The 21825-nt window shown below is 44.2% G+C and overlaps 1 protein-coding gene across 4 annotated transcripts in view; it reads right to left on the reverse strand.

The window, feature by feature from the left end:
* PRKAG2 (protein kinase AMP-activated non-catalytic subunit gamma 2) overlaps positions 1-21825 on the reverse strand; it is a 361996-nt gene that overhangs the window by 309636 nt on the left and 30535 nt on the right. Inside the window, exon 1 of one of the 4 annotated variants that reach the window (XM_039524128.1) lies at positions 6805-6855. The exons of the other annotated variants lie outside the window; for them this stretch is intronic. Coding sequence (XP_039380062.1) covers positions 6805-6840 — 36 coding nt within the window. The 5' untranslated portion in view covers positions 6841-6855. Of the gene's footprint in view, positions 1-6804; positions 6856-21825 lie in introns of those variants that run through there. 4 annotated transcript variants of the gene reach the window in all.

The raw sequence follows: 21825 nt of genomic DNA on the forward strand, positions 1-21825 counted from the left end.
CTACTGGCCACAAAAAGGTTGAGGACCACTGCACTACAGCCTCCATACTTTGAAGCAAGTGCTTGAAATTCGGCAGAAGCACCACTCTGGTGTGAGGGATATGCCTTGTATCATCCCTTTGAAAATTCACCCAAATATGGCCACAGTTCAGAGATGCTCAGCGGACACTTGTTCCAGTTTGGCAGCTGAATTCTCCGAAGATTTCTCTCTCCATAGAGCATGCTCCACCCCAGGGCTTCAGGATCTGAGCAGAAGATTCCCTGCAATTGCACTTTCCAACTGCCAGAGGCCACTGTGGTGCCAAGCACAGGAACTAAGATCCGAAAGCCTATTTCTCCTTCACTCTCAGTGCTTCCCCTGCTAGTACCCAGCTAGAGAGGAAGAGGAGGGTGCAGCCTGACTGGATTGCAGAGGGATGAGAAATAGGGAGTATTGCAGAAGCCAGAGAGTGGAAAGGAGCAGAGGGGGAGAGGAGGCAGAAGCCAGAGAATGGGGACAAGCAGAAGGGGCAGGAGTGGACAGAATAGAGAAAGAAGAAGGGGGCAGGAGGCAGGAGATGTGTGGGTAAGAGGAGCAGAGGAGAGAGGAGCTGGAGGGAGGATGGATAAAAGAAAGGAAAGCAGGACAGACCATGGTCTGGGGAGGGTGAAGAGACAGGCTGGAGACACAGAAGCAAAGAGGTCTATAACCACAACAACTAGAGCACTCTCCCCTCCAGAATCTGGTGTTGAACTCAGGCGTCTGAGGGAAACATGGGTGCCTTTGAAGGCAGTGTCGCCAGAGATGAGGCCCAGTGCCAGGGAAGCTGCTGATCAGGGTGCCCCCAGTATCAGAAGGGACATCGGTGTCAACATTATCGCCGGACCGGTGCTAACAGATCTGTGCCATGCTAGTTTTGGCAGCATCAAGCAAAACCTTCATTGGCTCCTGGACGTTGAGCCTCATTAACAACTGAGGAGGGCCCTGCATAAAGTCTTTCCAGGAAGATGGCGCTTTCGACAAGGGAAGCTGAGCAGGTTCTCTAGAGCAAATCGGAGGAGCAGTTTGCCTGGTCGGCACCAGTGGGATCCCCTGCTCCTCAAGCGTGTTCTGATACCAGCGATGGATACTGCTGTGCAGAGCCAAGCAGTGGAGGAACAGCCCAAAGCTTTGCTAGCCGTGTGATGGGTGTGTACCCCATACAAAACCTAAGTAAAAAGGGCCAGTTAACCCTGTGACAGGCTGCAACTGGAGCAGACTTACGGCTGATAAAGTGTAACTGATGATGAAGCCCAGCTAGGCAGGGGCAGGTTGAGTAGGAATAAAACCAGGAAGTGGAGCACACAAAGGGGGCTGCAGGAAGGAACTTTCCAGTCACTCCCTAGAGAGGAGGGGAGTTGGCAAAAGACAAGGAGGAAGTATAGGGGGAGAATAAACCCTGGGATCCTGCCTTGGACTACAGATTCTGGCAAGTGCCTGAGAAGGGTGAAATAGGCACAGGGAGTAGAGGAAGCTCCATTGGTAACCCAGGGGCCAGAACTAGATAAGAAAGGTAAGAAGCAACCTAGAGAAACAGAAACGGAGTCTGAGATTGTGTAGACCAGGGGTCAGCAACCTATGGCACACGTGCCAAAGACGGCACACGAGCCGATTTTTAATGTCACGCTGCTGGTTGCTGTGGTCCCGACCGCCAGCCCCGCTCAGCCTACCCTGACCCCTGCACCCCCCACATCCCTCAGCCCTGACCCCTGCACCCCCCTCACACACTCCCAGCCCCCTGCCCTGACCCCTGCACCCCCCACGACCCCAGCCCTGACTCCAGTAACCCCACACATACCCAGTCCCCCACACCCCATGCCCTGACTCCTGCACCCCTTCACATGCCCTCTCCCTGACTCCTGCACCCCCACACATACCCACCCCCACCCCTCGCACCAAATGGGAGCTCTGCACCACCACCCCCACACATTCCCACCTGCACCCCTCGCACCAAATGGGAGCTGCCCAAGTAAGCACTCCACACCCAAACCTTCTGCCCCAACCCTGAGCCCCCCCTCCCTCATTCTGGCTCCTGGCCAGACCCTGCACCCCAACCTGCTCCTTCACCCCCAGCCCTGTGCTCAGTGCACTCCCACCCTCAGCTCAGTGCAGAGAGAGAGGAAGAGAATGGGCTCGAACCAGGGAGAAAGTAGGTACCTACCCACTCTATGTGGGCAGGATCGGGACCCAAGACTGGCAGCGGGCTGCGCTGCTCAGCCCGCTGCCAGTCTGGGGTCCCAGCCGCCAGCCCCGCTCCGCCCGCTGCCAGTCTGGGGTCCCAGCCACCAGCCCCACTCTGCCCGCTGCCAGTCTGGGGTTCTGGCTGCCGGCCATCTCTCACAGCAGCAATTCAAATGGCAAAAAGGAAGCTAAGTGTGCCTGCAGTCTTAAATGTATTTTCCTCCTCGTCCAAGGAATGAAGACATGGTAAACTGAATTGGGACACTACAAGAGCCTCTCTCAGGCACACTAGGCTCCAAATGTTTGCATCTGTCTCTGGCAAGATGGCTACGCGCAGATTGCACAATTCTTGGAACTCCCTACAGGGTTTGGGATCTGACATCGCCTCAGAAATAACCCAATGCAATTGGCCCAATTACTCTAACAATGAGACGAAAGGCTACCTAGCTAACATTTAGCTCTCTGCAGCGGTGGCAAAGGAACGCAGGTGGTTGGGAGAGGTGAAACTCCCTTATACAAATGCAGGAAGAACACTACTCAATTCCGAAGTGGACACAGCTTTGTTATACTGTACCATAGGTCAGTGCAAGAGGAACTAGGTTGCATAAGTGAAAATGCAGAGGCTTTCAAAGAATAGTATTATGTTTGTCGTTATTTCACCCTGTCCCTCCAAAATGTTCTTGGTGTCCAATGTATTTAAACAGAATTCGAAGGCATGTATTTTTTCTCTACAAGCCTCCCTAATTTGTAGCTTCCAACACTGGCAGGTACAGCATGTTGTTACCAGGTGTTAAACCCACTGCAGCAGAACAGCTATGAGGCTTTCTTTCCTGTATGCCAACAAAGCACTTCTGTTGTGGGAAAACTATTCTAGCCCTTTTCTTCGGCTAATTCAATTGCCCTCGGGTAGCCTTTGCACTCCTGCCAATTTATTTAAAGGGTCACTGAAAAACCCTTTAGTTTTCTTAGTTCCCTATTGTTCAGAAAATCCTCTTGACAGTTTAGAAACATTTCTCTCTCTTCAGAGTTTGTATATAGACAAACAAATATATTTTCCCCCAAGTGGAAAAAAAGCAGATTGTGGAAAAGCAGAGACTTCCAAATGACCCCATACTGGGTTTTTTAAATTATGAAAGGGAATGAAAAGGTCAATTGAGAGAGATTATTAATATAGGCAAAAAGATGAAGAACAAAGAATCTATAACATTAGGAAACAAAGAATAAATATTGCAGGATGAATATACAACAGCTGAGAGAGTATTAAGTCATTCAGGGCCTGCTATGCTATAAGCCTTACCATAGTGGGTACTGTTTATCATATGTCTTGGTCTTACCTGCGTGAGAGATACCAAACTGAGTTGGTTTAGCCATGGTACAGAGCCATGGTGCAGCACCGGGCTTTCTAAATAGTGGACATGAACATGGCTTTATCTGGTTATGATGCAGTATGGCGCTATCAGACATGACTGAACTGTATAAACTTTTCAGAGCACTCCCCGTTACTAAAACACAGTACACCTTTTCTAGGGTCAACCTAGAGGTTAATTTTGGCAATGAGACCCAGATCTGCCTCTACCCCATGCCTTTCCTCCTCTGTTCATTCTTGTATCTCTGTCGTTCTGACATCTCATCCTGGGCAACTCAACGACAGCATAACAAAATCTGAACTTCTTAACTTTACTGCTTCTCCAAAGTCTCTTTCCATTAATTAGCCTTCAGTTCCACCCTCACCAGGCTCACAATCTCAGTATCATTCTGTCTAGGTTCTTATATAGGGCTTGTTGCCATGGTGTCTACATGCCTCCTAAAATTACATACATGATTTTGATAGCTTCAGGAATAAATGCTAGAGTCATGGGGAAAATGTCTCCTGTCCCATCCCCCACTGCCACACACACAGTTTGACCCTGAAGGCTGACTGTGCCAGTGGCACATCACAGGAGATCTGGCTCACCCAGGTTGAGGCAGTCACCCCAAACACCTTAGGCCAGTCCCATGACGAGCTTTGAAGATAAGGACCAAAACCTTGAATCTGACCCAATATTTAACAGGGAGCCAGTGAAAAGATCAGAGTAATGGGGTGATGTGCTCCCTACAGCTCATGTTATTCACCAGGTGGGGAGTTGTGTTCTGAACCAGTAAGAAATACCCCACTAAGAGAAGAACAGGAAGAGACCAAGGTGAGCAGCCCAGGGGAATAATGACCAAGATCAAAAAGCTTTGGGAGCATGGACAAAGGGTCCAAGTTTATATACGAGTTCACTCCACAGACAAGACCGTCCTTTCTACTAGGTTCAGTGCCTAGCAAAATGGGTCCCTGGGGCCTGTCTGCATAACCACAATATGAATACATAAATAATGGTAATAACCAAGCATTGGATCAGCACTATATATAAGGAATAAATATTGGCTTGGACAGTACTTGTAACTTCCTTGAGAGGTGAATACAATTAGTCTGCTGATAGAGTTCACCAGCATTAAAAACTTGCATTTGATCAGCCTTGTTCTCTCCCTGAGAACTACATGTTAGGACTCCATAGGGTGTATTATGAGCACTCCTGGTTTAGGAGGAGTTCTGCCTAGGACTTCGAGAAGAGCAGGATCTGGCACTCAGTAGTTATTGCGCCCCTCCTCGCTTCAAATTTTTCCTTGTGTGCACTAACAGAAAACTAATCCAGCTTGTTGAATTGGTCCTGTACAAAGATACAGCCTCACACACCTCTTAGTGACTCTGTAGTAAACCAACAGATCAAATGTACTCAGAAAGGAACAAATCCAATATTTGCTAGAATGTATGTATAGCAATAACTGTATAAAAAAGTAAGACATAAGACTGAGTTTAAAAAAAGGGCACAATTCCTTGCCTCTCAGATGCTACTTAATCCAAATGTACTAACGAGAAAGAATGTGCTGGTAAATGTCCATAAAACAAATGTCCATAAAACAAAAAGCAAGAAAACAGATCCTACCATCTATATCAGAGGTGGGCAAACTATGGCGCCACATCTGGCCCACAGGACCTCCTGCCTGGCCCCCGGCCCCTCCCCTGCTGTTCCCCCTCCCCCGCAGGCTCAGCTCACTGCGCTGCTGGTGCAATGCTCTGGGCAGCAGGGCTGTGAGCTCTTTCTGGGCAGCGCAGCTCCAGAGCTGCGGCCTGACCCAGTGCTCTGTGCTGTGCGGTGGCATGGCTGGCTCCGGCCAGGCGGTGCGGCTGCCTGTCCTGGTGCTCTGGGTGGCGCGGCTGTAGCACCGCCAGCCACCGGTGCTCCAGGCAGTGTGGTAAGGGGGCAGTATGAATATGAAAAGACATTTTATAAGATCTGTAGAAGGAAGAGACAATACAAATATTAAGCTTTCATTTGCCTAGGCAGAACCCCTGTAAGAATAGAGAAAAGGTAAACTGGGGGGGGGGGGGGGAGGACAGGTAATCTGGCTATCACTGACTATATTTTATTTATGTGGAGGACGGATTGAGTTTCTCCCAATTAGCTGGTCCAGCACAAATGAACCAGAAAATAAAAACCATGTTCAAAGACATCAGTAGCTCAATTAATGGGATTCGTAGTTGAAAACGTAAAGATGAAAGAGCAGGATAATGGAGAGTACACCATTAGAGTTTTGAAAACATACATTCATTTTATCTTAGCAGATTGCCCAGCTTTGTCAATTAAGAAGCCATGCTGGCAATTTGCCAGGAACCCGAGGGACACGCCTCTGTGCGGCCTTCCGAAACGTACAGTATTATCGTAATGCTGCTCTCAGCGAATGCAGAAGATCATCACTGGGGCGCAGTGTCCAAAGGCTGCATCTTCACATCTGAGTGGTTCCTTTTCCTTTGAGTCTGTCCTGAACCAGTACCCCAGCATGGGGTGAGGTCGGGATGGCAGAACCAAGCTAGAAGCTTGTGCCCCTAAAATGGAAATATTGCAGGGGTTGATCCCTGTTTCCATCCCGGCGCATCTTCCCTGTAAACTACACACATGTACTACGCATATCACCAACCATGCCACTTATGATGGGCAGGGGTCCATGGCTGCTGGGGGCAGAGGCAAGAGTGTGACTACCAAGAGGCTGGAGCAGCTGCCAGCACCCAATCCCATGAGAAGGAGCAGGGAGGAACCAGGATGATTGAGCTGGGACCAGGAGCAGCTACCCCCACCGAGAGGAACCCCTGACCCCCATTCCAAGTGAGCTTCCACCACCTCTGGGTAAGGTGGTCACATGCTTTTGAGTTGTCGTCTTTTGGATCAGATATAAAAATGAGGTCATGACCACTTGTGACCATTAAAGATCCCACAACACTTGATGTAAAAATATGGATCTTATTATCAGTGTCATGGCCAAATGTAACCCAAGTAAACACCTTCTGCCTTCCCTAAGTCTCCCTGCAGCTTCAAATGGATATGCTATTCCTCTTCACTGTCTGTCCTATCTGTATCAACTCTTAAACACTGCTACGTTCAAGTCTAAAGATTTCAGAATTTCAGCAGTAAGTGAAATGATCCCTCTTCTAACTCCAAAGGTGCTGAAAAGCCTAATTATGTAAATATTTGTAGAACTCTTGGAGATTATTTTATTGAACAGAAAGATTTTATCCATGCTTACCTGAAAATCTCCCTTCTTCTTTGTGCTAAGGTCCATAGAGCCATTACAATGGGTACTTCAGTCTGTAGTCTGGGGGCACAACCCGAGCTGTCAGTCACTGGAAGCAGGGGAATGCCCCACCTCCTCAATTTTCCTCCACTTGAGAATACTTCCACAGCCAGGATAATTCCATTCTGCTTTCCTAAATTACAGATTGTGTTACCTATATTTTGAGGAAAAAGCATAACTCTTCTACTGCAGAGCATGGGGGCCATTTCTCCAAGCTAACTAAACCTGAATCTCTGGATGCCAATTCCCATCTCTATTCTGGATGACCTACTTGGCTCCAACCTGGACCAGATCAGTGGACTGGATTCTTGTGTGGAGACTCACGGACTGGACTGTGAGGGAAACTCCACTCTACCCACACAGCTGGCTGAGCTCCCCAACAAGACACTCAAGAAGGAGTGAAGCAGGAGACACAGACCTTTTGCCTCTGGCTTTCTCAGCCCAATTCTCTCCCAGAAGCCTGCAGCAGCACCAGCCATTACAAAGGCCTCAGAGAGGGAAGCAGAGCTGAGGGGACAATCTCCCCAAAAGACAAATGCAGCCCTAGGACACAGCTGGGGATCAGACAGACAATTTTTTTTGACCAAATTGTTAGTCAAAAATTTGAAACAAAGGCTGGAATTTTCCTCAGAAAAGCTCTGCAACAGGGAGACCTCAGGGAATAAGGTATTACCCTACTGCTAGTGACTAGCAGGTCTGGTTCTGTCCCCACACTGCAAACAGGCTGAAATACCCACTGTAAGTAGACCTTAGCACAAAGAAGAAAGTGCTACAGAAGACCAAAGAATTAAAGATGTAACAGCAAAGGTTAGGGCAGGTCCAAGCCATATTTTAGGACTCTGAGGCTGTATCTGACTCACAAGTTGTTCTTTCGGTACCTTTCGTCTAAAAGATTCTTACTATATAGTTTGTATTTGTTAATCACTGCAGATTTCTCTGGTTAAGCCAACAGCACCACTCAGCTAATGACTTTCATGGAATCAAGCTTGAGCTCAATGTTCAAATGAGTACTGGATTGGGTTAATATGCAGTCGTGTTCACAATAACAATACTTAGAATATAGAGATTTTCATGTTCAGTGAGCTATACAAACATTATTTAATTGATCTTCACAAAAGCCCTGTCAGGTAGGTAAGTACAAATTATTATCCCCATTTTACAAATTGGAAAATTGAGACAGGATAAGCAACACACCCAGAGCCACTCGGTTAGCCAGTGTCAGCGCTGAGATTAGAACTAATGAGTTTCCAATCCTGTGCTCAAATCACTTTTCCACATCTCTCTCTCTCTCTCTCTATTGTACCTAGGGAACATGTCTCTCAGAATCAGCCATAAAAACAGCATTGGATTCCTTCCTGCTAGGTGCCTCCCGGTGTCAGTGTTGTCCACTAAAGTTTTTAAAGAATACAAGGGAATACCTGCTAATAAAAAGGCACAACAGTAAGATGAATTACAGGGCTGATTCTCCTTTCAAAGCTGGCAAGGAAGTCCTATTAACATTAACAAGAGCTATGGGACCTATGTGCAGAGGAAGGAGATTACAGCCCTAAATCCAACCTGTGTCATTTTTATTGCAACCCTTGTTCCACTTCAATAATTTCTTTACTACCTCCACAGACACTGTCACCAAAAGACACATGTTTATCTGTGCTTTACAAGTTCTTCGTTGTATTTATTGGTGAATTTTAAAAAATGGAAAAGTATCCATTTAAGTAATATCCTTTGGATACAGAACACTATCGCCAACAGAGCTACCCCTATCAGCAGCACAGCTGCATTTTTAAAAACAGAAGAAACACCAGGTGGATAACTGTGACCATAAAGAATATATCAAGTCACAGACACAAGGACAGTAAACAGAATGATATGGAAAGCTCATAATTCAGGGTTGTCTGTTAATGTAATTGAACCCATTGGGATCAGGAAGTAGTTGCATCCCTCACTTTCTTTGTTTAACATTTCGCAAGTGAACTAATGCATTATGGGAAAATGTTCACCTTCCTCTGAAGCAGCAGATATTAGCTATTTGCAGAGTTAGGATATCTGGCCAACTCAATTAAAAAAATACACTTATTAGCATGAAAAGCTAAACAAGCATTAAAAATTAATAGACCCAACCCTTGTCTCTCTCTCAGAGGTAGATATAATCAACCCAAGATAGGGCTACACGCTGCCACTTACAGTGCAGAAGTATTGTTTGTCTGAGAGAAACCATTCCAACTTCTGCTTCATGTCTGACAAATAGAAGATCTTGTTTCTTTCTTTCCTCCCTCCCACTTCCCTCCAGAGTCTCTGGGTCTCTGTCAGAGCCCTGAGGATTACTTTTCCCATTGTTTCCTGTTTTAATAATAAATAATAATAATTGGAGATATACCAATCTCCTAGAACTGGAAGGGACCTTGAAAGGTCATTGAGTCCAGTCCCCTGCCTTCACTAGCAGGACCAATTTTTGCCCCAGATCCCTAAGTGGCCCCCTCAAGGATTGAGCTCACAACCCTGGGTTTAGCAGGCCAATGCTCAAACCACTGAGCTATCCCTCCCCCATCTCCATCCTAGAATCCCTAAGTCATAGTCAACTGTGCAAATGTAGACAAGACTTCCCTTTTAAGACCCTCACTCTCTTTACCCAACTAGCTAGATGAATTGTTGTTTGGTCTCCTCCCCACACAGTACTTCTAGCTTTAACCAACACAGACTGGTAGGAACGTCTAAGAATCTGTCCCTCTCTTATATTTCTCCGCCACCAGCTTGAGAAAACCAACTTATCCTTTGAAATGCTGATAATCAAAGTGCCTAAATATGAAGATATAAGAGATGCAAATCAACACACATCATAAACAATCACAGATCTACCAGTATCAAACCAGAAAAGAACATTTCAGCTGGCTCAAACTTGCAATGACAGAATAAATTTCTTTTCAGAACACCAGTTAAATTTACATGTGAATCATTTATTTGCAATCTACAGAAAAGAGAGAAAACAAAATAAAAGGTCATTAAGAGTATACATGTTTAACATGGAATCCCCTATAAGACCATGTAAATTGGCAACATGAAAATAAGTTTACTGCAAAAACATAGGCACCAGTGAGCTTAGGCGCCTACAGGATTCAGTGGGAGTTTTATACATGGCAGTGATCCTGAATCTGGGAGTTTAGTGCCTAACTCCTTTTGTTCATCCAGGCCTTAATGCTTTGGGTAGTCCTTTTCTTATGCTTCTCTTTCCACTCACGATCTTGTGGTGAAGGAGACTAGTTCTGATTTGTACAAAAAATTCATTTTATTTCTATCCTGCATCAACAGACAGTCCATAACATAGTGCAATGATGATGTAGTGAATGATGGCATGACATGGGAAAAAGCAACTGACTTCGGCATGTATTTAGCCATCACGCATAGCAAAATGTACCAAAACTGAGCTATCAAAACACATCTTCTCCAGGTGAGACACCTGACTTACCTCATCTGTATTATGAAAAATGCAGCAGTCTTTAGCAAAGGAAAAATACAAGGAGACCATATTTGCAATGTGTTTCTGACCAAACTATACTTGTTTCTTGCCAGTGCACGCATTGGGGGAGGGGAGGTGTTATAATGGTGTTAGATATGTGTAACAAATCCTAGTAGATATATAGACCATAACATGGAGGGGAAAGGGAATGTCTGTCCACATAGGCCAGAGAAAAAAAATGTTTAAATAGAATTGTTTTTGTACTGTGGATGGGAACAAAGATGCAGCTTTGGGTTATTGACACTGAAAATGTTCTACAATGTAGCACATTAGGCAACACCTACAGATATTCTGCAACTTATGTTCATATTGCCATTTTATATGGTCTTATAGGGGATTCTATGTTAACCATGTATACTCTTAACTACCTTTTATTTTCTGTTTTCTCCCTTGGCATCTATGTGCTGCCTCCCTGTAGGCATCCAGACACCTATCTGTCACCTAAGCCCCAGAGCTGGTTAAAAGGGGGTGGGAGTGTCAGAGAAAGGAGGAAGTGATCCTTCCAATTTACAAACAGTCCAATTCAGTTTTTAAATCAGAACTTTCTTTAAAATTTAGCTACATAATAAAACTTTCCACTCAAGTGCTTACTAAACCCTTCAGCTAAGTCTGCAACGAATACATAAGCACTGTAACCATTTTACTTATGGGTAGACTGATGCACAACCCAACCCTACCCTACTGTCACACAGAGATCCAGTGACAGATTTGAGAATAAAACCCTGGTGTTCTGACTCATTATTGTGCTTCAATCACAAGATGAATTCTGCCAGCTGCAGATTCCAAACGAAGGTAAAGAATGGAATTAGAAAAACTGAACAAGATGTAGGTTTGTTGCTAACACCATAGAAGATAACATGATTTCCCTCCTTGTTTGCTTCGTTGCTTGTGCATTTACACTGCAGGGATGTGAACAGCACTGGTGTTTGTCAATTAATACAGAGTAGCACAGCACGCTCAGGCATTGCTTCATGACCATGGTGCTTTCTGCAAGACCTTTTAAAAAAAACGGGGGGCGGGGGGGTTGGGAGGGAGCAAAACCTATACAAATGTATTTGCAGCCCAGAAAACTTTACACAACAGATTCTATCATTTAAAAAAGTAGGTCAAATTGTGTGTGTAAATAAGTTAACAGTGTCTTTTAAAACTCTATATTGTCCCACACTTATCTATGTAATGCACTGCACAACTGGCTACGTCCATTGTACAATGGAGACTTGGGAGGGAGAACTGCTTTCCACAAAGGCATTAAATATTGACAACAGCAGGTTATCAGATTCAGTGGATGAATGATCTTGCCTGCTACTGCAAATACTATGTTCCTAAGTACCTTAGATAAACCTCTTCATAAACCTCTTAGTCTGTCACTTGAAACAATTCCCAGGCTGGAAACGTCGACTAACAATATTATAAAATTAACCTTCCTCATATAAACAAAATCTTAAAAGAAAAGTACACTGCAGTGAACTTAAGTAGAACTGGAAGAAATTGAGTCAAACCTGGCTGGTTTGCCAAGGCAAGAATTTTGTTTCATCTTTTTCCCCCCTCTGTCTTTTATAAAACAGGAAAACTAAATTCCAAAAAAAGTAAGTGTAAAGATAAATTCACACAACTGGAACAAAAACCCAGTCAGGAAATTCAGTTAATTTTACAGTATACATTTTACAACAAAATATTAAACTGCAAATATATTTTAAAACGTTTAACATAAAACAGGCAATGTGGGCAAGCTAACAGTTGGAAATTTAATTTTTGCATTTTGTGACTGTGATTTGAACTGCTGCATTGCCTTTTTTTCCCTTTTAATATATAATAAAAATATCCAGACACTACAATTCTTCAGCAGTTTCCTTTAGTTTTTTTTAAAGTTCAAATGTCCTTGCCCAAATTGAACTGTTGAACAGGAATTTTACTCCTGAATTAAGATGCTCTTGTAGGAGAGAACAACATAACCCAAGCTCCTAATTACACAATACATGAAAACTTAGTAACTTTAAATGACCGAGGGAGACAGTGTGGTCTAGCAGGTAAGGCATGGGACTGGTATTCACTTCTGTCACTGCCCTGCTCTCTGACTTTTGCCAAGTCACTTCACCTCTGTGCTTCCATTTCTACTCCTGTCTATTTAGATTGCAGACTCTTCAGGGTAAGGAGTGTTTCTCACTGCATGTTTGTACAATATCTAGTAAAATGGCTGATTGGGGCTTCTAGGCTTTACTTTAATGCAAATAATAATAAAGACTAGGGATTCATAAATTCATAGCTTTTTAAAGCCAGCAGGGACCAACAGAATCATCTAGTCTGGCTTCCTGTATAACAGGCCAAAGAACCTCACCCAATAATTTCTTCATTAAATCCATATGCAGTCTTGATTTAAATACTTCAAGTGATGGAGAAATTACTTCAAATATATTCATAACCAACAAAACCTGTGATGCAAAACTACCTTGAAAAGTAACCAAGTTCTGGATGTCAAGTATCAGAGGGGTAGCCGTGTTAGTCTGGATTTGTAAAAGCAGCAAAGAGTCCTGTGGCACCTTATAGACTAACAGATGTTTTGGAGCATGAGCTTTCATGGGTGAATACCCACTTCATGAGAACAGAGCTTCAGAACAGTTTTAGATTCACCCATCATCACTGGGATGACCACCTACCATGTATTACTTATTTGCCACTAACCGTCTCACAATCTGTGTCCAATAATGAGCTTACTTGATGTGATAAAAATGTGTTTATAAACACTCATACAATCAACAATCATACAAAGTATCACAACAAATATGACTCTGTACCATGATAAAACGTGTGTGGGACTGTCCCTTCAAAATAAGCTTTGTTGCGTATTATTATTCATCCAGTTCATTCTTTGAAGTGGAAGAGCTCACCAACATACTGCTATAAATGTGTTTTGATTCCACCATCTCTTTTCTTCTTCAACTGACTCGGAGTCTAATCATGGTGTGATGCATATTAGTCAGCCTGAAAAACACTTGATGCTGCATTTGGAGACTAAGAGCTGGTCTACACTTAGTTTACCTAAGTTATGCTACTTCGGTTAGTAACTGAGGTCAATGTAACTTAGGTCTACACCACATTGTGTTGCCTCTACTGCCACTAAGAGACTTGTAGCCTAAAGCACAGTCCAAATACCATTTCTAATAGTGAACTCTTGGTGCCCCTCAGCAAACCACTTGGAAACAAATCCCACCCTACTTTGTTAGATCATGTCCTGTGTTGCAGCAGGATGGCAAGATTTCCAGCTCTGTTTAAGAGAGCAATCGGAAGAGACCTGGCTATCAGGCATAGGCATCAACTTTCCCCGACGCCAGTGGGAGCTCGTGCCCCCCCCACCCCGCCCCGACTCCACCCTTTCCCCACCCCGACCCCGCCCCCATTCCAACCCCTTCCCCAAAGTCCCAGCCCCAACTCCACCCCCTCCCTGTTGGACCCCTTCCCCAAATTCCCACTCCAGCCCCACCTCTTCCCCTAGCACGCTGCATTCCCTCTCCTCCCCCCTCCCTCCCAGCCGCATGAAACAGACATTTCGTGGCACAAGCGCTGGGAGCTAGGGGGGAAAAGCGGGCACGCAGCCTGCTCAGGGGACGAGGCGGAGCAGAGGCGGAGGTGAGTTGGGCAGGGGAGCAGGGAGCTGCCTGTGGGAGCTGAGCACCCACCAATTTTTCCCTGTGGGTGCTCCAGCCCCAGAGCACCCACTGAGTCAGCGCCTATGCTACCAGGCACAGCACAGTCCCAATGGCACAGCACAGTCCCAACAGGATGTGGTCTGAGGGCTGGAGTGCACTGTCAGAGCATACGCTGTAGGACAGTGTGGGGGTACACAGAGGTTTTCTAAGGGGTACATCAACTCATCTAGATATTTGCCTAGTTTTACAATGCAACAAAAAAAGCACTAGAGAAGTCAGGACAAACTAAAATTTCATACAGAAAATGACTTGTTTATACTGCTCAATATTCTATACACTGCCATGTAAGTACAATATTTATATTCCAATTGATTTATTTTATAATTATATGGCAAAAATGAGAAAGTCGGCAATTTTTCAGTACAGTAAAACCTCAGAGTTACAAACACCGGAATTACGAACTGACCAGTCAACCACACACCTCATTTGGAACCGGAAGTATGCAATCAAGCAGCAGCAGAGACCAAAAAAAAATAAAGCAAATACATTACAGTACTGTGTTAAAGGTAAATGTTAAAAAAAAAGGGGGAAAGCAGTCTTTTTCTTCTGCATAGTAAAGTTTCAAAGCTGTATTAAGTCAATGTTTAGTTGTAAACTTTTGAAAGAACCATAATGTTTTGTTCAGAGTTACTAACATTTCAGAGTTAGGAATGATCTCCATTCCTGAGGTGTTCGTAACTCTGAGTTTCTACTGCAGGGATCCCTCAGCCCACACCATTTCCCGCAGACCCAACTGGCCTGGAACAGCGAACCGTGGCCAGTGGGAGCTGCAACTGGACGAACCTGCGGACGCTGCAGGTAAACAAACTGTCTCGGCCTGCCAGCGGATTTCCCTGACAGGCCGCGTGCCAAAGGGTTGCCAATCCCTGTTCCACTGTAATGGTGTGCTGTGAACACTTATTTTTATGTCTGAATCTGTAAGTGGTTTTTAAGTGAGGGGAAACGTGGGGCACAAGATAAATCAGACTCCTAAAAGGGATACAATAGTCTGGAAAGGTTGAGAGCCACAGCTGTAGGATGCTGCAGTGCATTTACCTGCTGATACATGCTGTTCCTTCTGAACACCACTGTAAGATATGCACTAACTATACAACCTTCCCCCCCACAAAACCTAAGTCATCCAGCCCTCTGCTGGCAGAGTAGCAGAATTCCACCTCAATACCCAATCCACTCCCACCCACAACATGGCTCTTAACAACAGTGAGCTGTTAACATCTCTGCCTCTTTCTCCATCTGTAAAACGGGGATAATACTTGCTCATTTACCTCACAAAAATGCTGTGAATGTTGATTAGGCAATCATAATATCATAGGATTGGAAGGGACCTCAAGAGGTCTTCTACTCCAGTCCCCTGCACTCAAGGCAGGACTAAGTATTATCTAGACCATCCCTGACAGGTGTTTGTATAAGCTGCTCATAAAAATCTCCAGTGATGGAGATTCCACAACCTTCCTAGGCAATTTATTCCAGTGCTTAACCACCCTGACAGGAAGCTTTTCCTAATATCCAACCTAAACTGCCCTTGCTGCAATTTAAGCCCATTGCTTCTTGTTCTATCCTCACAGGTTAATAAGAACAATTTACCTTCCTCCTCCTTGTAACAACCTTTTATGTACTTGAAAACTTATCCTGTCCCCACTCAGCCTTTCCTTCTCCAGACTAAACAAACCCAATTTTTTCAGTCTTCCCTCAGAGGTACGGCCCTACCAAATTCATGGTCCATTTTGGTCAATTCCATGGTCATAGGATTTTAAAAATCATAAATTTCATTATTTCAGCTATTTAAATCTGAAATTTCACAATGTTGTAATTGTAGCGGTCCTGGCCCAAAAAGGACTTGTGGAGGGGTTGCAAGGTTATTGTGGGGGGGGTTGTGGTACTGCTACCCTTACTCCTGCGCTGCTGCTGGCAGCAGTGCTGCTTTCAGAGAAGGGCAGATGGAGAGTGGTGGCTGCTGGCCAGGAGCCCAACTCTGAAGGCAGAGCCACCTCCAGTAGCAGAGCAGATGTCAGGATGGCCTGATATGGTATTGACACTCTTATTTCTGTGCTGCTGCTTGCAGAGCTGGGCCCTCAGTCAGCAGCTGCCACTATCCAGCCACCAGTTCTGAAGGCAGCAGCGCAGAAGTAAGGATGGCATGGTATGGTATTGCCACCCTTACTTCTGCACTGCTGCTGGCGGGGCACTGCCTTCAGAGCTAGGCGCCCGGTCAACAGCCGCCACTCTCCAGCCCCCCAGCTCTGAAGACAGCGCAGAAGTAAGGGTGGCAATACTGTGACCCCCCCCTTAAAATAACTTAGTGACCCCTCTGCAACTCCCTTTTGTGAAACGCTGGTCTCATCCATGAAATCTGTATAGTATAGGGTAAAAGCACACAAAAGACCAGATTTCATGGGGGGTTCCATGGCCGTGACTTTAGTAGAGCCCTACTCAGGTCATGTTTTCTAGACCTTTAATCATTTTTGTTGCTCTTCTTTGGACTTTCTGTAATTTGTCCACATCTTTCCTGAAATGTGGTGCCCAGAACTGGATGCAATACTCCAGTTGAGGCCTAATCAGCATGGAGTAGAGCGGAAGAATCACTTTGTGTGTCTTGCTTACAACACTCCTGCTAATACATCCCAGAATGATGTTTGCTTTTTTTCTTTTTTGCAACAGTGTTATAATGTTTACTCACATTTACTTTGTGATCCACTTTGACCCCCAGATCCCTTTCCGCAGTACTCCTTCCTAGGCAGTCACTTTCTATTCTGTATCTGTGCAACTGATTGTTCCTTCCTAAGTGCAGTACTTTGCATTTGTCCTTATTGAATTTCATCCTATTTACTTCAGACCATTTCTCCAGTTTGTCCATATTATTCTGAATTTTAATCCTATCTTCCAAAGCACTTGCAATCCCTCCCAGCTTGGTACTGTCCACACACTTTAAAAGTGTACTCTCTTAATGTTTGTAAAGGGCTCTGAAGATAAAACCATTAGTGCTGAATTATTTATTAACCATGATTATTATTACTAATGGAGACCTTCAAACTGAATTTTGCAGCACAAGAGTGCAGAACATATCATAATTTGCTTATTCTAACCGTGAAGCATTGGAAGGACTCACATATAACTTAACTCTGCTCTTCATAAAGTCATTTAGAGTAGCAGACGCATGACCAAGAGTACAGTTTGGCTGACAACACTGAGCTCAGCAAATGCCAGAGAGACTTTCTGATGAACTGGCAACCAACCTGACTTAGCAGGATGGGGCACAATTGAGCCCTTGCACAGAGCAGACACCTCTGTCTTACAGTGGTCTAAATACATCCTCCTCATCATCAGTGCAACAGTCCGACATCTTAAGTTCACATACATGTACAATATATATCCCTTCTCGCACTGGGCCAGCATTTCTTTAACATGAATACAACTGGTGAGCACTAGTGTTGCTACTTGGAAAGGCTTCTCTCCCAAAACCAGAAACTAGAAATTTATCACAAAATGTGAAAACCTGGGATTTTGTCAGGAACTTTCTTTAAGACCAAAACCATTGTTTACCAACTCCCAGCACTGTCAGCAAAATGTTAACCACATTTTAAAATGTGAAAGTCAATTTTAAAAGTTTGCAATACAAACACTTTCCCACAGCGTGTGTAACTTAAACACTACAGCACGGTGACAGTTTGTGGTGCCAGATGGAGACGGGAACATAGAGAGCCACCTGCAGTTGTCAAAGAGATAAATGTGTTATTAGTGAGTATCCAGAAGTGATACTGAAGAGTCAGTCCTAGTTCTGGATTTAAGGAGATTTAAACCATTAAATCTTTAGGTGCCTACCAGCACAGTGGATGAGAACCCAAAAGTGAACCGGAGAAAAGTATGGTCTTATTTTCAGAGGTGCTAGAAACCGCAGCTTCTTTTGAAGGCCACTGTGCCTGAAAATAATCAGACCTCTGACTTATCTATTCTGGGCATCTGTACTATCTCCATTCCAGTCTTCTTCATTGTCCAAACTGAGTAAAATTCAAAAATGAAGCAAACAGTTTAAATAGTAAAGAGTAAGTCAGATTTTTTTTAAATATGTCAGTATGAAAAAATCTAACATGTTGCTAGCAACAAAGATACATATTTAAATATATGATTCTTAACCGGATAGTGTCTCCTTAAACAAGTAAACTCTGTACCATTAGAAAGCCTCATTCCAGAGATTAGCAGAATTTAGCAGCTGGTATAGATTCTTCTACAAGTGAAATTCTGGTTCTTAACTCTGACACAAAGAAACTTTTGCCAACTGTACTGGCTTAGCTAGCTGGCATTTTCTGTGCGGAGAATTGTTATCTTAGATCTCTTTTAGACCCTTGGCTGTAGGCACTGTATGTGCTAATCAAAACTAAGATGCCTGGTTCAGCCACTATTTTTGTATTTGGCTCTAAATGGGCACACAAACGGCAGGGATCTTTTTTAATCCTGTTGCAGATGGAAGTTTCCATACTACAGTTCTGCAATGACTGTAAACAGGAGGCTGGTTTCATCATCAACCCTTAACCCTTTATAGAAAAGTACAGCGGCCATGGAGCGACTAATCCCTCACTGGGGGAGGGAGCATGGGGCAATTCAGCAAAGGTTCTGTGCACAAAAGAGGAACTGACACTCTCCGAGATCTGCATTTCTGTACAGATCCCAAGCTCTCAAACTCTGATAAAAAACAAAACCCCGCACATCTGAATTCTATTAAAACACTAAAAATAGACGTTAGTATGTGCTAACTAGTCCAAGATTACACAGAACCTTGGTTATGGCAAAGCAAAAATAAATTTAAAAAGTAGAAGGGTTTTTTCTAATTTAAAAGCAAAATGTATGTTGTAGAATATTGGATTAAGCTGGTTTTAGAGCTATGATGTCCAGAAATTATCATTCAAAGCCTCTTTCATTATCTTAGGCAGCTGTTTGGGCAGAATTGAGCAGTTGCGGGGCTGCAACTCTTGCAGCTTCATTGACCCACAGGCCAAATTCTGAGCCTGTGAGCAAAACTGAAGTAAAACTGCTATGCCCACAGGAACCATACAGGAATGAGGGAATGAATGGGGATGAAACTTCAACACTGCCATCCACACTCCCACGTTGCTGGGTTCACAGGCGCCAACTTTCATTATTCTGGATGGGTGCTCCACCATAGCACCCCTCCATCCTGCCCCTTCCCCCAAGGCCCCACCCTCACTCTGCCTCTTCCTGCCCCACTCCACCCCGTCCCTGAGCATGTTCTGCCCTCTCCTCGCCTCTTCCTGCCCCCGCTCCGCCTCCCGCCCACTGCCGAACAGCTGTTGGCACCTATGGCTGGGTTTGAGGAGGAACAGAAGGATGCAGTGTACAGCCTCCATCCATACTCTACTCCCCAGGGTTTGCGGCCACCTAGATTTGTGCTAGCTATGCATTGCCCTAATAGCTATGCTCTTGCCACCCTGTAATACATCTACATTTCCCACATACATACCCTGCGGTGAGCCAGAGGGGCCCAGCATCCCCAGAGGCAGGGCATCATCTGCTGCTCTCCCCATGCACAGCAGACACACCATTTTTAAGATACCTCAGGATTTTTCTCAGCTTCCAGACACAACTGAGGGTATTCAATGTTTTGAGCGCTGACTATAGATAAACCCCTAATAATCTAGGCTGAGGTACTTCAGTAACTGCTCTTCCCTCCTATGTCCTTCCAAAGTGACTGTGGTCAGCCATGTTGGCTTTGTTTTCTACTCCAACAAGAGTTGGGCCAACACTGGAACCTCCAATGACTCTCCAGGGTGAGTGGATTTGAATCCCCAACTCCAAAGCTTCCCTCATGGTTTTGGTTAAGGGTCAAATTCAGTCCTGTTCCTAAATTAACATATCCAAACATGCATCTGACGAAGCGGGTATTCACCCACGAAAGCTCATGCTCCAATACGTCTGTTAGTCTATAAGGTGCCACAGGACTCTTTGCTGCTTTTACATATCCAAACAGGACAGTTTTGTGCAGCTAAAGTTTGTAAAGTGCATTAAAATGAGGTCTGTTTCAGCTCGCACTTTCCTCCTTCCCCATAAGTGAGTCTGGCAATAAAGTTCCACCGTTCAAATCTTGCATCTTTGCTAGACATATGAGATTTCTGCTATTTAGCCATTTTGAGATCAAATCAGAACCCAACCTTAGACCTGATTCAGTCTCAAGCCCAAACCTTATTTTAAACGTAATCTAGATCCAAATGCTCTATCCTCAGCTCATCCATCTGAATCTCGCAGAGAGTCACCAACAGTCCCCCATTTGGTGCCTAAAGTCCCATTCAAAATTAATATAGGGCACATTTTGTCCTGTATTTCACCACTAATCATGAAGGGACCATACACTGTGATTCAAATGTATTATTCTACATTCGTACCCCACCCCACACACTAGTAACACTTTGTGGCATTTGCCCTCGAAAGCTTTGCCCTCTACTTCACACATGGTTGTCCTTTATTTCCATATTGTGGTGGGTGCAGTGGGAAACCTTCACTCCCTTCAGAGACCTGCTCTATTGAATTCCCCTCCATGGCTGTTACTAGGCTCGCTGTAGGGCCTCTCTCTTTGGGCCTATGTATCTTTGACCGTTTTGATATCCCTTTTAGTTTTCTCTGTTTTGTTTATATCTGGCTTCTCTAGGCATTGAGCCCAGTTTAGTTTACTTTTTTGTTTGTTCCTTATAGTATCCCAGATACTATTTTTGAGATTGTGTTTTATAAATATATAAACAATCATACAGATGCACCATATAAATGGTTGCCTTTGCATGTGTCTGCATGCATGAGCGGGTGATAAAGGGGCACTGTTGAATCATGCATAGGTCAGACCTGAGAATATGTATCTCTGAAAAAAGCATCTTTAATTATATACTAGTTATTTTGCTGGCAGAATTCCCTGGCATGCTGCCTTTTTTATAAATAGTCCTAAGGCCAAACAAACGAACCACTATTAACAAGTAGACTTTTCTGTTTTAAAAACAGCCCTGCTCAGAGATGCTCAGTGCACCAGGGCTCAGATGGGTGGGTTAATGCAACAAAAACAACAGCTAGATGCAGCGGTCAGATGAAGCCAGTAATCAGGGGTAATTCTTACTGGCACTTCTATTAGTATAGAATTTAAAACTCATTTAAATAAAATAAACCCTTATTGTTTAAAAAATGCCACAAGAACATTTCACATACAAATTGGCACAGTGCTGTCTTGGGTCCACCCCTACACGATTAAGAGATATTGTGTTGGGAGACCCAGTTAAAACGTGTTTTGATCTAGTTACAACAGACATTACAACACCATGCTAAAGTCCTGCGAAGTGCAAAGCTGCCATGTGATCTACCAGCACGGTTAACACTTCAGTAAGCTGGGAAGACTTAAGTGTGTTTTAACTATGTTGTAATAAATAACGCCAAGCTCTTATATAGCCTTGTGCAGCAGAACAGTGTGGAGAGGTCCTGAGTCTATGTAAAGACAGCAAAAACAGATCCAAAAAGATATGGCCTGTCCTCATTCACCATTTTTGGATGATAACTCTTAAGCTTAATGATAACTATATAAGTGTCCAGTTAATTATTTCACCGATCTTATTAGCACAAACATCCAGCTATCCTGTGCTTCGGGGAGCAATTTTCCTCACTAATCTGATTCAGGACTAGAGAAAATGACTTGATGATTTAATGGTTGTGTCGTGGTGTGGTGCAGGCCCAAGAAAGGAACACAGAGGCATGAGCAGTTGCAACATTTAGTAG

The sequence above is a fragment of the Mauremys reevesii genome, linkage group 2, assembly GCF_016161935.1.
Source record: "Mauremys reevesii isolate NIE-2019 linkage group 2, ASM1616193v1, whole genome shotgun sequence".
Taxonomy (NCBI): domain Eukaryota; kingdom Metazoa; phylum Chordata; order Testudines; family Geoemydidae; genus Mauremys; species Mauremys reevesii.